The following is a 13,605-nucleotide window of genomic DNA, read 5'->3' on the forward strand; positions in this document are numbered from 1 at the left end:
GTATGTATGTACGCACATGCATGTGGACGTTTGCTGTATGCATGTTTTTTATTTTGCGCTCAAAGGCAACGCTACATTATTTTTAGAAGGATCGGCTTATTCTACAATCCCAGCTGTTTCTTTATGTGAAAACTCTGCCATATTATATGACAGCACACTCAAAACGGAACCTACCGTAAATGACACAAAACACATCGCGAGTTGTCACAGCACACACCTTGTAGAAATGCTGCCCCAGACACAGTAAAAATCTTTACTTAGAGCACTAGGTATGAGATGCTCGGTCTATGTTGGTCCTCGACTAGCCTCTTTGATTGCTATTTGGGTCACTGGGTATGTACCAGTAGGTGTCTGCCACTCTTCAATGAACGTCTTTAACGCCAGCTTGTGTAACAATGTGTGTGCCAATGAGAATGTGCAGCTGTACAACGGTGAAAAGGATTCCTTAAATTTCTCCGATGCCGAGCGGAATCAAACCCACGTCACAAGGTTTGCTCGGGGACAGCAACCCGACGTCTCAACAGGGTGCGCCACGAATTCTCTGGGTACGTGCCGTTTTACAATGAACGCCTTTCACGCCAACGCTTTAGCTAGCTGCCCAACGAATGCACCGAGTATGTGTCGCTTTTCAATAAACGTATCGCCAACTTGGGTCACTGAGCCTGTGCCACCGAGTGTACGGCAGGCGATGGCATAATTCGAGGCATTTGAAAACACCAGCGAGCCACGGTTCTCGTCTCGGAGGCCACACGCGGACTGTTCGGTGGCGCCATCAGCTGGTGCAGCTTGTCCAGAAGGAAGCGAAAAAGAGGAACCCATTTTGCCGCACGACGCGTTTTTAAGCGTTCGCACGCACCGGCGCTCCACGCATTTCGGAGGCCACGCACAGGCTTTGCAGCGGCGGTGTCCGATGGCACCGAGTGTTCCTCCGGAATCGCGAAATAGGAGTCCCGCTGCAGTACAGAGTCGATCGCACTTGTCTAGAGTGGCCCGAAGGCTGCTCCGCACTGCACCTGCGACGCCTAGCGACAAGCACCGGGTTCGAGATGTGTTGGCCGATAGCGCCACGCGCGTGGACGCTGCGGTATTCGCGGGCGGCCAAGATACAGGCCGCAGCATTCTAGCCGTGTCACGTTCGCAGCTCAGCTGGCAGTGCTCGTCCAGTGATAAAAAGCCGGTGCTCGCGACCCGCAAATCACGGAGGCCTGTATCTTGGCCGCCCGCGAATGCCGCAGCGTCCACGAGCGTGGCGCTATCGGCCAACACATCTCGAACCCGGTGCTTGTCGCTAGGCGTCGCAGGCGCAGTGCGGAGCAGCCTTCGGGCCACTCTAGACAAGTGTGATCGACTCTGTACGTGCCTCATACATGACTCGTTCTAAGGGCGGCGGTACGTTGTACCGCTATACCGATTCAATGCTAAGCGCATTACCCTCGACGGTCGTCCTGAGATGAGTTCTGGCGGACGTTTTATTCTTTTGCAAGTGTCCTTCTCATGATCGAGGTCCCCAGTGAGTAACTGACTTACATAAACGTCACCTGGACAGGATTCTAAAGACTTACTGCCAAACATGAATTCTTGTTCTCTTCCAAGGCTATTGAACATTCTTTGTCTTCTGCAAAATAATCTTCAAACTTAGTCTTACATTTTGTCGCCTAATGCCCTCAATCATTTGTTGCGATTCATTTCCAGCATTGCTGCACTAGACAATGTCATGTACAAGCCGTAGGTTGCTGTGACATTCGCCGTTAATCTTCGCCCGTGCTCCTTTCCAGTATAACACCTGGAATACTTCTGAGCATGCACTAAATAATATCGTAGAGATTGTGTCTCTTACTGACCCCTTTCTCGATCGGTTTTTTTTTCTTCTTGTACGGTAGTAAGGTACCTCTGGGGCCTTTTTAGATATTTGCTAAGATATTCACGTATGCGTCCGGTACTCCTCGAATGCGCAATGCCTCCTTGACTGCTGATATCTCAATTGAATCAAGTGGCTTTTGGTAGTGTGTGAAAGCCATATAGAGAGGTTGGTCCCACACCACCGATTTCTTAATTACTCAATTTATGGCTTGATGTGATCTAGTCTGGAGTATAGCTCCCTTAAGTCAGCCTGTTCTCTTGGTTGACTGAAGTCACGTTTTGCCCTGATTCTATAGGAAATTATGTTGCTGGATGTTTTATACAATACTGAAAGCAAACTAACGGGCATATAAGTCCTCATATTTCTTACCATCGACCTTCTTATGGATTAGTAAAATGTTGGTGTTCTTCCAATTTTCTGCTACACTTGAAGTCGCTAGGTAATTCGTGTAAACGGTAGCAAGCTTTTTAGTACAATATCCCTTCCATCTTTCAATGAATCGACTGTTATTCTGTCTTCTCATACCACCTTTCCATGGGACTTGTATGGCAAGTCCATTCTAACTTTATCGCTAGTTAGGCATGGAACCGTTATCATTGGAAAGGAAAATATACAATCAGTGCATTTTACCGGTGCTGACATACGGCGCAGAGACCTGGAGGCTGACAAAGAATCTTGAGAACAAGGACCGCGCAAAGAGCGATGGAACGAAGATTGCTAGTCATAACTTTGAGAGACAGAAAGAGAGCGGTTTGGATCAGAGAGCAAACGGGTATAGATGATATTATAATTGACATTAAGAGGAAAAATGGCGCTGGGCAGGTCATGTAATGCGCAGACTAGATAACCGTTGCACCATTAGGGTGACAGAATGGGTACCAGGAGAAGGGAAGCGCAGTGGAGGACGGCAGAAGACTAGATGGGGCGACGAAATTAGGAAATTTGCGGGTGATAGTCGGAATCGGTTGGCGCAAGATAGGGGTAATTGGAGATCGCAGGGAGAGAGGCCTTCGGCCTGCAGTGGACATGAATAGGCTGGTGATGATGATATTGAGGCATGGAACTTTTGTATCCCATTCATCACTAATTAAACTATACGTTGTGTGAGTGCTCAGTGTATTGTACAAGCGAGTAAACAATCCCTCCGCTTCCTTTAGTACATCATCGAAATTGCTTGTTGCATTACCATGCTTATATTTCACTGCTTACAGGTTATTCTTTTCTATGCCGAGATTCCTTCTCGTTGATTTCATTCTGCCTCCATTTTTTTACTGCTTCCACAGTATTTTCGATGTTATAATTTTGTACATCATTTACTTCATTCTTCTTTATCATATCTGACGGTCCAGCGAATTCTATCTGATCTTTTGAGTTACACAATTTCATCCTTTGTCATTTCTTTATTGGTTCCCGTGTAACTTGGGTGGACTTAACAATTTCCTGCCTTGATGCCGTACCTCCCATTTCAATAACTGCTTCTGAAATTAGTCTTGTTACAGGCTTCACTCGATGCCTTTCTGTTATCTTCGTCTTACTCTTCTAAAGCTGCATAATTTTTGAATCCATCTTCTTCGGCCCTGACGGCGTAGGTCTGCTTGTTTCGTCTCGACAAATTTCACTCTTTCTCCCTTCAATTTGAGAGAAATCTTAGACCTCACTAACCTATGGTCACTTCACTTTGCCCTGCCTAACACCTCTACATTTTGCACTATGCTAAGGCCCGCACAGAGTATAAAATCTTTTTTTCAGTTCTTGCTTCCCCTTGCAGCTTTACCATGTCCCTTTCCTGTTATTGCGATTCCTGGAGAAGATATTGTTATTCAGAGTCTATTTCTTTCCATCAATTTTACCAACATCTCTCCTCTACTATTCTTAGAGTCGACGTCGTAGTAGCCAATTTTCTGTTCTTTAGCCGGCTTTTTTCCCACGTTCGTATTGAAGTAGCCCAAGACTACCGTACACTGAATTTGCACTTTCGTCATTGAAAATTCAACATCGTCGTAGAAGTGTTCTATTTCTTCTTCACCGTGACTGTATGTTTGGGCATAGTGTTTTACTACCTTTTATATATATGTACTATTTAACTTTATTACGAATACAGCTACTATTTCAATGTTGCTGCAAAATTCATCGATGCTGCCCTCTATCACCTTACGAATTAGAAATTCTACCCCATATTCTCTCTTATCTGGAATGCCTGTGTAGGAGAGGACGTGGCCACTAGTCAACACTGTACAAGCGTCACCAGTTCTCCAAGCCTCACTAAGGTCAATGACGTGATATCCCAGGCAATGTCTGATGATTCCTCAGACAGCCCTGCTAAGCTAGCATCACTAGGAAATGCTCGAGTGTTTAACGTTGTCCGGTTCAGTTTCCACGGATGGATATAAAAGAGTGCAAAGAACACGTAGGTGAGACTTGGTTCACTCGTAGCAGCACAGTTAAGATTCTCTATTCATTGTTCCCAGGTCTTTGAAGATGAGTGTTGCATTTTAGAGCACTGAAAAACGCGCCGGGAACATTCGTCGCGACTGTCAAAGTACAGCCGCCTCACAATAGAGACGTGACGAAAACGGTGGAAGCAGCCAGTGCTTCCAGGTGACTGCGTTTTTAAAATCTCCTATTGCTACTCATAAAGCTTGCACACAAGGCACCTGAGACGTGGTACTTTATGATACAGAGCAATTTTCCAGTTATCAGTGAGGAAATGTTGCTGGGGCACATGTGGTTGCTTTAAAATACCATTAAAACACATTCACTCACCTTCACCGTTCGTGGATGTCACAACTTGTGCGTGAACCTGTGGGTCTATGGTGCACGACTGAACCCACACGGGCTGCACGAAGGAGCGCTGGGGGGAGGTGAGGACGCAGAACTGAAGCATGGTGTCGATAAAGGTGACCCAGTTATTCTCCCACATTAGTTTTCCACAGGTTCCTGTGAGGAAGGGACACGGGAAAAAAAAAAGGCTCATTGCACATTCACAAATAGCAGGGATTCTCTAAATAAAATTTGGAAGGCGCCACGAATTTGCAAGGTAAAGCGCGCACAGTCGACCGAAAAATCTTACAGGAACACACGATGCGAGATATAGCTGAGTATCGGCGCACCCCCCCCCCCCCCTCAACGCTGCCTAGTATTCGCATTTACAGCGTCTACCCCTATGCGTGAACAACATTGTGATGTTCGGTTTGACTCGCTACTGGTACACACTGCTCGGAAATTGCACGCTTTCCGAGATCCCGTGGTCCGTAAACTCTTGTGGTTGACTGTACTTTACAAGTCGTCCCACTTTGCCCTCTATATACAGGGTCGTCCACTCTTTGGGGAAACACGCGAGCGCGCGGTCGAGTTCGCGGAGTGTCACACGCGGCCACCAGGAGAACTACTTGTGTAGGCACGTTGAGAGCCAGAGGCGTTGCCTTCGGCGTGTCTATTGCTATGCCGAAGCGGGCAAGCCTCACCTCATGCTAGGCACTGTAGCTTTGCTTGCATCGCGGTGCACGAACGCCCGTCTTTCCCGTGAACGTTCGTAAAGCGTCGAGTGTTTTATGGCACGCGGGGCAACAAGCTGGTCGTAGTGGTAAACAAGTAGTCTGATAATAACAATTTTTCACAGAGGTGACATTTGTTTGAATATTTGACAGCACGTCGTACGCATGGCGGGTGTGCCCATCTGCTCCTCGTCCCAACTGACCTAATGAACTCGTAACAAAAATATTAGCACTGCTCAGTCCAGCGTTTTGTATAAGTAGTGCTATATGTTCAATATGAAAAAGCAATGCAGTGACATAATGCACCAAGTGCGTATTAACGTCTACGTGTATTTTAACGTTAGGTCGTTGTGCCGCTGAACACAACTTAGCCATTCGTTCCTTCATTAGGACTGGACGGCTGCATGCTATGGCAGCGATATAATGCGCGTTCACTCCATGTGATTTTACAATAAATGAGTTGGTTTAGCAGGCAAATTATCCTAAACCAAAGAAGGCAGCGTCAATGACTGGACATTCAAGGAAAAGAAGCAACTAAAACATTGTACGAAGGGTTCTTGCTGTATTATGCGTCTCAGCTCTTCTGGCTGACCCTCATCAACGCACAACACGTAGAAAAAACAGGCATTCTTAGAGTACGTAATTCACCGTTTTAACTCTTTCCGTACCGCGCCCATTGGGCATCGTTAGCCCGCTAACGATGGTTTGAAACGCCGGTTTCAAGACTTTCCGCGCCGCCCAAGGAGACACGGCACTATCCGACATGAAGGAGAACAATTCTTTTGTTTTCTAAGCAGTTCGCTTTTTTCCCCCAGGCGGTGATTTTTAAACGCACTCCAAAGTTTTCACGATCGTCAAAGTAGCAAGGAAGAATGGCCGCCCACTATCTATTGTTTGAAGCGCCGTTTTAGAGGTATTCCACGTCGCTCTCGGACACTCTACGCCATAGGACATGAACGAATTAAAATTAAATTAATAATTAAATTATTGGGTTTTACGCGCCAAAACCATTTCCTGATTATGAGGCACGCCGTAGTGGGGAACTCCGGAAATTTCGACCACGCGGGGTTCTTTAACGTGCACCTAAATCTAGACATGAACGAAGAGAACTATATCTTGGTTTCCTAAGGAGTTAGCGTCTTCCCCCAGGCGGTGAATTTTGAACACACTCCGAAGTCTTTATGATTGTCAAAGTTGCAAGCCAAATTGGCGGCCCGCTATCGACGGTTTGAAACTGCGTTTTCGGGATATTCCGCGCCGCTCACGGACACTTTGCGCCATGGGACGTGAACGAGAACTATATTTTCATTTTCTAAGCAGTTCACTTTTTCCCCACAAGATGTTAATTATTTAAAGCACTCCGATATTTCCCGACCGTCAAAGTGGAAACCAAAATGGCCTCCTTGGGCACTGGCGTGTGCGCTTCGAAAGATCGGGGATCTTGTGATTCCGCTGCTTTTGCGGCTGATTTTCTCGGTGGATCGAGATCGAGCGAGTCTGAGGGTGCTGTCTTTTCGTCGGACTTTGACTCTGAGAGCGACAACGACGCAAGCTGTTCAGGAATATCGGCGGCCGCAGCGTGGCACGCCCAACTGTAGTACTATAGCACTTAAATATTTCTAGTGGAAAATATGTAGGATGAAATAATTTTATTTTTTGGGATATATATAGTGCCTATTACACGGCAATACATTTTGTATGTCGCATAGTTTTCGTTACATTTTTTTCTTAGCAGATACAAGCGAGAATATTTTGCGAATATTTACGATGATTTGACATATACTAGACCGCTGTGTCTGCCATGACGAAGGAACGCAATCGTTATGTAGTGCGTTTATATACCCGGAGGCCGTACGAAAATCTGGGATGCCGTGTGAACGCGGCCATTCCCCACAGAATCCTACATCCATGTTTAAAGAAATAGACTTTGCGAGCCTAAATGTGAGGAAACGATTACTCTCGTCACGTATAAGGACATGTTATCTTCAGCATCTAACTCTGATATTTGAAGAAGCACTAAAAGAATGTAATTTACGTTGTATTAGTAAATGGGCTTGTGCCAAGCCAGGAACGCCATTTTTGCCGTGAGTGGAGGATTGATTAGTCAGAAGGGGTGTGGAAGCGAAATAATGGCGGCAACACCACCGTGAAGTTCCTGCTACAGTTTCCAGTGACGTCATGCATTTCAATATGTATGTGCTCGGATCGGACGGGCAGAAGCACGGTTTGCTCATGATGCACGCCGTAGCAGAGGACTCCGGAATAATTTTGCAATTACTGAAGTCAGTTGGCCTAATTGGTGCTTGCTATGGACTTGAGACATCACTGACTAGCGCGAAAAATACGTCGGATGCCAGCGAGAAGCGCACAGGACAGAACGCTAGGATCAGCAGAATTTTTAGTGCAAGGAAACATGGGATTCGTAGGATGCGCAGAACTTGGACGCAAGGAAGCCACTGTCATTTTACCCTTTCCCCACAGGAGCTATCGGAACAAATCGATAAACAGGTTATTTTCAGATACGAACGCTCTCTCTTGTTGAGAGCTAGTGACTAGGTGCTTACAGGCCTGTCACCCGCTTTGATACACAACATTTCGATAATTTCTCTGTCTACCTGGCTCTGGAGCCCCCTGAGCACTTTGTGCTTTGAAACAGTGCAACGACTGTGACACTCCCCTATGACTACTTTCTTATTTCCCTCTCTTTCTATGTGTGCGCATTTTTTCTTTATCTTTGTCTCCCTTTACCCTTTCCCCAGTTCAAGGTAGCAAATTGGATATCTACCTTCCGTTTAACCTAACTGCCCCTCTCATCTCTCTCGCTCTTGAGAGTGCGCGGTGCACGACCGGCAATGAGCGTTCTCTGTCGTGTATTTCTTGTCGTGTATGTCTTTTTCGTGTTAGCTAATGATATGTCAAGTCTGCATTACTTTTGAGTTACAAAAGTCTGGATTACAGTCACTGAGCTACCGTCCTGAGTCGAAGTGGCTTCGGCACGGAATGGACCACTGAATTTACGGCACGGAATGACTCTCGTATGAGGCTGCGAATTACGCTCGTGATACCACTTGTGGTTCGCCATGGAGAAAATCTCACAGTGCCTGCAAGTAAAAAGAAAGTGCGCACAGCTAGCAGCAGTGTGGAGTGTATTTCCGCGTCTCCTCTTGTTCCAATGACTTTCCTAGCTTAGCAGGCCGAAACACTATGTCGAACGTTTCCGCACGCATTTCCTAGGCCACTTGCCGTGGTTGCTTTGTGGCTATGGTTTTGGACTGCCAAGCACGAGGTCGCGGGATCGAATCCCGGCCACGGCGGCCGCATTTCGATGGGGCGGGGCGAAATGCGAAAACACCCGTGTATCTCGATTTAGGTGTACGTTAAAGGGACACTAAAGTGAAAAATGATTTCTTCTGCATCAGTAAATTAACCGTTCTACAACACCGAAAACACCACTCTTACAACGATAAGACGTTTGGTAAGCCGGAAAATGCGCAAGAACGAAATAAGGGTGACGACAAGGTCGATCCAAATACGTCGCGAAGCTTCGGGCGAAAAGCGGTTCAGTACAGATTGTCACCGACATCAGCATGGGGGGTTATGGGAGCAGCGATTGAAGCGCGACTATGTTTGGAGGGAACAAACATTGGGAAAGAAAAACGCGTTTTTTAATTCAAACGAGGCACAGTTAGATTCATTCAACGAAAATAAAATTCCTAGGCAATTTTATACATTCTTGACGAGTTGAGAAAATACAAGTTTAATTTTATTATTATTAATAAATGCATTTCTTTTAAGCGCCCCTCGCTACAGGGGGCGTTGACGCCACTATCACTCGCAATGCAACGTACGTCTTGAAATGGGCAGAAAGGCGCACTCGTATCACCTGTTGAAATACGCCCCCCTCACAGTTTGTGCTTTCTTGCTTGTCAAAGTTTGTCTGAATTTGGTGACGTGGGTAGCTTCATTGCTTCTTAATCTGTTCAGTCAAATGTAGTGAGTTACGACCGCCAGATAATTGTGTAGTTGTTTTCGTGTGACCGCGCTGGCCGACGGGCTTGGCATCCAACAATCGGATCAGCACTCTACACCTAAAGCTTTCGTCCGCCTCCAAAGAAAGTATGTTCTGTGCAGGGATGCGATTTCGACAACCGTACAGCTGGCCTTTTCCTGCATCGCTTTCCACGCTGAAAGCTCGAAACGCCCATCCAGTCGAATGGCAGGGCATTTGAATAAATAGCTCCAAAGGAAGAACAACAAAACAAATTTCGCGCCTTCGAAACCAAAATGACGTCACTTCTGCTTTTAACGGACATGGTGTCACATTATTTTTTCTTCCGCCGGAAGTGTTCCCACCACATACAGATGGCGCTAAGCCCCATGGACCGCCGATGGACCGCCATATTTTGAACGTATGGGCTCCTATGGAAGCTTCGCTACCAGGTACATTTACCTTGGTGACGACGCCTACTTATGTTCCCGCACCTGGGGGCTGTGACGTCCTGGATTTTGATGGCATCTTCTAGGGCCTACTGAATATATGTAGCGGTACAGATTGACTACATTGTGTTCTAAAGGAACAAAATATTAAACATGGTAAGTTTCGGGAACCTTTATTCAGCCAACGCGACCCAATTGCGGAAATATACTTTGGAATCCCTGATGTCACGCTGACGTACCGGCGCTGGGGTTTCGGCGCGAAATTCAAATACTGATACTTGGACTTTCATTTTCTCATCTAATAATCAAACCATTTTTTTAAATGACTGCCTGCAGGGTTCTCCAGCAATGCTCCATTAGTTTAAACTGATTTATTGTTTCGCTTTAGTGTCCCTTTAAAGAACCCCTGGTGGTCCAAATTATTCCGGAGTCCGCCATTACGGTGTGCCGCAGAATGAAATCGTGCTTTTGGCACCTAAAAACCCCCTATTTTTTCCCTTATGTCTGCGACTCTATTTCTTTTAATTGATTTCATTTCCCGAATATCCTTTGAAGATAAGGTTTCGGCTGGCTTCACACTGTTCTGGCGTGTCTGGATATCTTGTAAACGCTTCCAGAAAGAAAATGGCCTTTTCGCGCCTTCGGTGAGCAGTGGCGAGTTGCAAGAGATAAGAAAATGCACGCCTGAACAAGACAATAAGTGAGAATTAGTCGCTGGTAGATAGAATTAGCGCTGCGGGAATAATTATCACCAATGAAGTCGAAAATTACCTTTTTACCATACAACTGTAAAGGGTGCACCACTGTAGATATAGAGACGTTGAGGCAAAGCCGCCGATGGCAGACTTTGGCAAATCGAGCAAGTCGGCTTTTACTAAACAGGGCTCGCGCGAGGCAATGATGTCTGGAAAGGAACTTCGATGGTACCCCAAAGTAGCGAGAGTTAGTCGTAGAGCAGGCAAAAAAAAAAAAAATATCGGCCATGCACTCCGGCCGATATATCGGCCAATATCGGCCAAGCACTCCGTACAGATGATTAACCAGCGAAGCTGAAACGTGCGGTCCCGGTGTTTACACTGTGTTAATCCCGACGGTTCATTAAAGTCCTTCTCAATTATTCGTTATGTCTTTGTGGTCGTTAATGAGGTTACACACACGTTCGGCTGTTGTTCGGAGCGGATTTCAGCCAAGTTGTTGTCAAACCACAAACGGTCGCACACTTTGCAGCTAGAGCCCATGTTCCGCTCGAGAAACTCTCGGCGGAAGTGTGCCGTGGCTCCGACGAATGCGTTCCTGCCAATTTGCTGCTGTCGCTGCTCCACCTCGCGAGCCCGCACCGCCGCATCGTCGGCCCGCCGTTGTCTTTTTAGGTCGGCGTCACGATGTCGCTTGGCCACCCGGTTTTAAGTGTCGGGTCGCCATTGCTGCTTGCGCTTCACCTCGCGGCTAGGCCCTGCTTCTTGGCTAGACGCAGACGTGCGTTGCGGCTTACATTCCGCCTTGCGTTGTACCCCGAGTTCGAAGGCTTGCGTATCCTCGCTGCGTAGTTGCCACTTGAGTTCGGCTGCGCGAGCTTGTTCTTGTGTACGGGCATCGGCATGGGCGCGGCGGACGCAAGCGCACTCGCGGTTCTGTTCCCGGCGTCGTTCTTTGTACGCGGCTTGCTATTCGGAACTACGAACTACACGCGGCCTGCCCACGTCCGTGTTGAAGAGAAACTGCGTCGACTGCGACGGAGAACGACGACGTCACTAGGAGCAAAGAATTGCGCGTCTAGCTCTTTCTGTTATTATTGTTATTGAGAGCGCTCCGCATACGCTACTGCACTCGCTCCATCGCATGCGCAGTTTCCACGTTACCATGCACATTGACGCGAGAGTTTACCTACGTCATCCTCATACCCAGCCATTCTCTCTCCCTCGAATTTACCTCCTCTCCTACGTGTTCTTCTCGCGCATGCGCCTGCGGTTCCAACGGAGGAGGTTCGAACGAGCGTAATTAGCGCCAGTTCACTCGAAAGTTGACCACACTGCACAATAGAATGCAGGATCAGCCCACCTCCTGGTCAAAGAAAGAAGGGGTCAACCAAGTGTCGGTGCTAAAGAGTGCAAGGTCGACGTGAAATACAATAGGAATCAGTAATGACTGAGATAGGTGAGTAGTTGAACATGAAAAACAGATAGAAAGTGAGAACATGGAGAGCTGTGACGAACATTTGAATTAATTTAGCGTTGACACTTTCTTTTTTTTTATTCGTCACGCCATGTGTCCCTCCTGGCATTAACTGCTGGGCCTCCTTGTCCAGTGCATGCGCAGCAGTGAAATTAATTGCATAGGAACTGAATTATTGAGAAACGTGCACCGCTGGACTACATACCTTCATAAAAAGTACCAAGCTTAGGTGGCCAATAGCTTGAAACCTGTTGCTTTTTCCGGTCAGTTCTGTCAATTCTATGTGGAAAAAAGATGCTCGGCTGCTGTCCATAATCAGAGTGCGTAGATTCGTCGCAAGGGTGCCGCAAGCTTGTTATGCTAGCTAAATAATGCAAGAAAATCAGCGCTGGGAAACTGCAGGATACATGAAACGACGCATTGAAATTATAACTCACCACTATCACGCTTGTCGGGGCAAAGCAGTGCATGCGTGTTTATATGCCGGCTTGACCATCTCAAGTTGCAGTTGAATCAGAAGTCTACTAACTGTCCTATAGGATGCGTTTCCTTCCACCAGAGAAATAATTTTCCTTCACGCGCACTGACGGAAAATCGCAGCTGCGCACGTCTGTCATCCTTGGTGCGCAAGAGGGAAAGCTGCACGCCTTCTTCCATCCGCGATTCTGAAATCCCCTGCTAGGTGGCTTTCAGTGGCGCACCTAGGACGTGCGCACACTGTCTCCTCTTCTACTCCCCTGGCGTTCTTTTTCTAGTTCTTGTACTCCCTTTGCGCTCTTCTTTTTTCGATTTGTCTCTGTACGCCTTTCCCCGTGACAGGTAGGCAACCGACCTGCCTCTGGTTAAGCCTCCTCGCTTACCTACACAAAATGTTTATCCCTCTCTTTATTTTAATATGCTGTTCACGTGACTTCATAACGATTGCAATTGCCGGGAACCTACCATATAGCAACTAACCTGCGATTTGGACAACACCGCATGCAGCGATAGTGCCGCAATAGCTAATGAAATACATGCACGGTATCAAAATGCGCGGAAAAAGAATGCAGGTTGTACTCACTTTGCGTGTCGGCCTTGAGGATGCCCCGGAAGGCTCCTCGATAGTCGTAACCACGAAGCCTGAGTTCTTTATAGATGTCCGTAGCTTCCAGATCGTAGGCGACCGTCTCGGCTGCCCTGCTCGGCGGGCCATCGTCGAGCAGCTTCTCGCCTTCTTCTGCTGCGCAAACCCGACCGGTCGCCACCACAGTGCCACCTTCGCCGACTTCAAACTGGCCCGTCAGCCACATGACGTTCACCAGGACGCGAACCCGTCCTGCACACACGTACGTGACTCTTGTTCAGGTAGCGTTCATCACTGTAACTATTCTATCCTTTAAGGTAATGGCCGTGTTATTACCTGTAGATAGAGTAATGACCACACAGGTCTTGAGCTTTCTTTTTAGAAAGCCAAACTCTCACTACAGAGACCGGAAATTTTGGCACTAAAGATTCCTGCAGTAGGCGCCTATACAAGACACTGAAGTGGTCAATTAATGCATTTGTAGGTGCCAAATTCTGTCCTCTAGGCGTCGTGTATAGGCTGGAATAATAACAACTTCCGCTGCGTATTTGATGATAATTTGAGGTATTCTAACTAAA

General features: G+C 47.1%; 1 protein-coding gene across 1 annotated transcript in view; it reads right to left on the reverse strand.

Annotated features, from left to right (window-relative positions):
* LOC135921635 (fatty acid synthase-like) overlaps positions 1-13,605 on the reverse strand; it is a 144,874-nt gene that overhangs the window by 63,392 nt on the left and 67,877 nt on the right. The window contains exons 13-14 of the mRNA XM_065455913.1: positions 13,025-13,279; positions 4,625-4,798 (exon numbers count right to left, since the gene is read on the reverse strand). Coding sequence (XP_065311985.1) covers positions 4,625-4,798; positions 13,025-13,279 — 429 coding nt within the window. The remainder of the gene's footprint in view (positions 1-4,624; positions 4,799-13,024; positions 13,280-13,605) is intronic.

Source organism: Dermacentor albipictus, chromosome 8 (genome assembly GCF_038994185.2).
Source record: "Dermacentor albipictus isolate Rhodes 1998 colony chromosome 8, USDA_Dalb.pri_finalv2, whole genome shotgun sequence".
In the NCBI taxonomy this organism is placed as follows: domain Eukaryota; kingdom Metazoa; phylum Arthropoda; class Arachnida; order Ixodida; family Ixodidae; genus Dermacentor; species Dermacentor albipictus.